Genomic DNA, 3,913 nt, shown 5'->3' on the forward strand with positions numbered 1-3,913 from the left:
CATCGAAATTGTTTCACCGTCACAGCATACAAAGCACCAAAGTTAGAGTGTTGCCACCTCATTGAAAATTTCAAAACATAAAAGTGAAGAAATACTGCAATATGTGGAGATTTAAGGCATAAGAAAGATTACTGTGATTTTGTGATTTATTTTCATTATTAATGGCAAAGTATGGAATTGAAAACTTTTTTGTTTCGGCAACAATGCGGATTCGCTAAATGAATATAAACAATTTCCCCTAAACTCCTCGCAAATTTCCTTCACTTTTTTATTTTAATAACAATTTTCATTTTTTATTTCATATAATTTCTGGCAATATTGTAAGCACAACATTTAATACCACATATTGTGTTTCAACCGATACGTATAGGACAACTGATTCATGGTACAGCGCGGTGGTGGCGCATACGAGTGTTGCAGTTGATTTCGAGGCCATATTGGACAGCGTTTGCTGTAGCACTTTTTGTAAAAAGAACAATTGTATGTGGTAGCGCTTTCTGGCGGACCTATTTGACGACCAAACCAAGATCTTGGACGAATAGCGCGACGGCGGCGAGGTTGTTGGAAATAGGTGCTTCCACATGCAGCGAAGTTATCACAATTGACATAGCTAGGAGAGTCATCATATTTACCGTAATTCCAATTATATTCACCCTGAGGTGGTAGATTCGGTGGATAAGCGGCTATTAGAGGCGATGTGTTATTTATAGGTAAGAAACCGTTCTGCCTGTAGTCAATTAGAATTGCAATTTAAATGTCTCGGTGAAAAATCCACGCTGGTCCATCACTTTGATAACTACTTACTGCGTCATTATGACCTTATTCTTGTTGGTTGCAGAAATTAATTTTTTTTTTTAAATACGGAGCTGGTAAAATTTTGTTTATATTTTTCAATGCCTTGAAAGGATAATTTGGATTGCTTGAAAAGCAGACAAGATTACTTAAAAATAAAAATGTGCTGTCAAATTTATATTTGAATAGAGTGTGTATTATTTCTTCCTACTAAAGACCCGGCTCATGGTGAACATATGAATTATCATAAACTTGCTCCGGATATTTCCGGTACAGATGAAAATGAAAAAAAAAAATAATAACGACGAGCAACGATAGTCCTTGTAATGAAGTCCTTTTAATGAAGTCTTGATCCCTCACTCGAGAGAACAGGTATTAAAAAGTTTTTATTTCCCAGTTTGGGCACTAAAAAACGGATATAAACCAGCGCCAACTACCGTGGGGCAAGCCTCCTCAACATCATATATAAGGTTCTATCGAGCGTACTGTGAGAAAGATTAAAGCCCACCGTCAACAAACTGATTGGACCTTATCAGTGTGGCTTTAGGCCTGGAAAATCAGCACCAGATGTTCACCATGCGACAAATCTTAGAAAACACTCGTGAAAAGGAAATCCACCTTCACCTCCTCTTTGTCGATATCAAAGCTCCTTTTGACAGCACGCAAAGGAGCTGTCTTTATGCCGATCCGCTATGTTTGAATTTGGTATCCCCGCAAAACTAATACGGCTGTGTAAGCAGCATCCGCCTGAGGAACAGAGGAAGACTACCACTTCGTTGAAGAGACCAGGTGGAAAGAACCTGGTTACACTTAGAATTTCCAATTGGGGCCAAACAGCGAAAAGAATGAACTACTATCGCGCTGTTGTAAACTCGTCTGTAACCTCATAAGCGTTGTCTACGCCAGTGAAGAAGAAATAGAGTAGAAGGCAATATTCAAATATTAGAATGTTCCAAGCTTGAAACGGACTTTCCGCAGCTTCCAAAATAATAACTCGTTTGGGCTTAATGAACTATCAACTTAAGCCCTTTAAATTCAAAATAGCTCAACTAATAAAGTGCAGAAATGGACCGTCCAACAAAGCTTACGAACCGCCGCATTTTATCGAACCTGAAAGGCTTTTGCAGCCTCAAATGAACGGTTGGGAAAAATATGTAATTTCCGCCTACCACAGATGACAAGTAACCACATTATAACAGAATATTTTGGAAAATTCTCTTGAAATTTTCGGGATACATATATTAATTTTTTAATAACCAAGCCCGATTTAAATTTGGTAAGACATATTCCTTCAGGGTTTGCTAGGTATTCAATTATTTTTTAGACCATAATTTTGAATTACTCTTCCTTGATCGTTGGCTCATTATTATTCTCTTCTGCTTTCATTTTCCTTTTCTTTGCGGGCACAACAGGCACCTGTTCGTCATAGTTTCTACCCGTGTAGCTCCAATTGAATTCGTTCGGAAACGGTAAGTTTATTAGCCGAGATGTACACGCCGAATACGGTGCACAAGGCATACATATGGGAAGACATTGGTGATCCTTTGAAACCATTTTTATATTGGAATCTTGTCTTTCTGGAGTCTGTCCAATCTCATCGCTACTGAAAAATAATATAGCGGTAATTCAGTTCAATCAGTTTTGTTTATAAATTGCTGAATATGTATATCTTACCCCAGGTCCATTTATTATTATGCGATTGGTAGAATGTTTCTGCCTAAGGCCCGATTTTAGGAATTTCGAAAAGAAGAAGAACTAAAATTGAAAATGTGTTTTAAAAATCCTAAAGGATGTATATTAATAAACGAAATATTGAAAGGTTTTGCGTTTTGATTATTTTTTTAAATTAGAAGGTTTCGATTGCACAGTTGATTTTAGTATATGAGCGATAATATTTATTTTGTTCAATATTATTCACACCCTATGGCTGTGTAATCTGCGTTGAGCAAAACCAAAAGCTTCATCCGGATCGGGAAGGACCTCTCCGAGCCGTTCAATACCAAACGAGGTTTCAGATAAGGTGATCCCCTATCGTGCGACTTCTTCAATCTGCTGCTGGAGAAAATAATTCGAGCTGCAGAACTTAATCGAACAGGTAGCTGCTGGCATACGACGATGAAGTTAATATCAATGGCCTGAACAACCGCGCTATTAGTTCTGCTTTCTCCAGACTGTATAAGGAAGCGAAGGAAATGGATCGTAGTGAACGAGGAATGATTGTCATCAAACAAACAGGCGTTGAACTCGCGACTAGGTTCCCACGTCACTGTTGCCAATCATAACTTCGAAGTCGTAGATAATTTCGTCTATTTTGGAACCAGCATTAACACCAAGAATAACTTCAGGCTCCAAATCTAACACAGACTAACTCTTGTCAACAGCTGCTCCTTTGGACTGGGTAGGGAAATGAGAAGTAAACTTCTCTCTCCACGAACAATGAGGAAACTCTATAAGTCAGTCATTACTCCCGTTAATCTATATGGTACAGAGACATGGACGATGACAACATCTGATGAGTCGGCGTTACGAGTTTTCGAGAGAATGGTTCTGCTGAAGATTTGTGGTCATTTGCGCATCGGCATCGGAATACCGCAGTCGAGGGACCGATGAGCTGCTTGAGTTTTTCGACGACATAGACGTAGTTCAACAAATTAAGAGGCCGCGGCTACACTGGTTAAGTCATGTCGCCCGAATGGTTGAAAATACTCTAGATCCGGGAATCAGAGGAATAAGTACACCTTCACGTCGATGGCTTATCAAATCGAGGTTTTGAGTGCTCAAAAAAATAGTTGCTCCAGTCGAAAGCTCGCATTGTCCGTCTTCGGTGGCTGTTTTCCTGAATTCTTGAAAGAAAATTTGGTAAATAATGGTTGTCACGATATCATGGAAGCATCGTTATCGTAAGCAATTGATAAATGGTGTGGGATCCAACATTTACAAATTTTCTTCATAAATGTTCATGTAATATTGAAACTATGCTTTTCACTGATGCCTATAGTTGTCTCAATCTCATGATTTTGCATTATCAATTTGCGCACAGTATCATTAGTTTCTGGAACAACAATTGATTTTGGACGACGTTCGCAAAATTTTTCTTGAAGTGATTTATGAACTCGATTGA

General features: G+C 38.5%; 1 protein-coding gene across 1 annotated transcript; it reads right to left on the minus strand.

Annotated features, from left to right (window-relative positions):
* Positions 1 to 289: 289 nt before the first annotated feature.
* LOC108972224 lies at positions 290 to 933 on the minus strand. Its single transcript, XM_018938746.1, has 2 exons — positions 805 to 933; positions 290 to 727 (listed from the first exon to the last, which is right to left on the minus strand). The coding sequence occupies exons 1-2, from the start codon at positions 810 to 812 to the stop codon at positions 334 to 336; spliced, it is 402 nt and encodes a 133-aa protein (XP_018794291.1). The 5' UTR covers positions 813 to 933; the 3' UTR covers positions 290 to 333.
* Between the last annotated feature and the right edge of the window lie 2,980 nt (positions 934 to 3,913).

This window comes from Bactrocera latifrons, unplaced genomic scaffold (assembly GCF_001853355.1).
Source record: "Bactrocera latifrons isolate USDA-ARS-PBARC rearing strain unplaced genomic scaffold, ASM185335v1 scaffold_387, whole genome shotgun sequence".
Lineage (NCBI taxonomy): Eukaryota > Metazoa > Arthropoda > Insecta > Diptera > Tephritidae > Bactrocera > Bactrocera latifrons.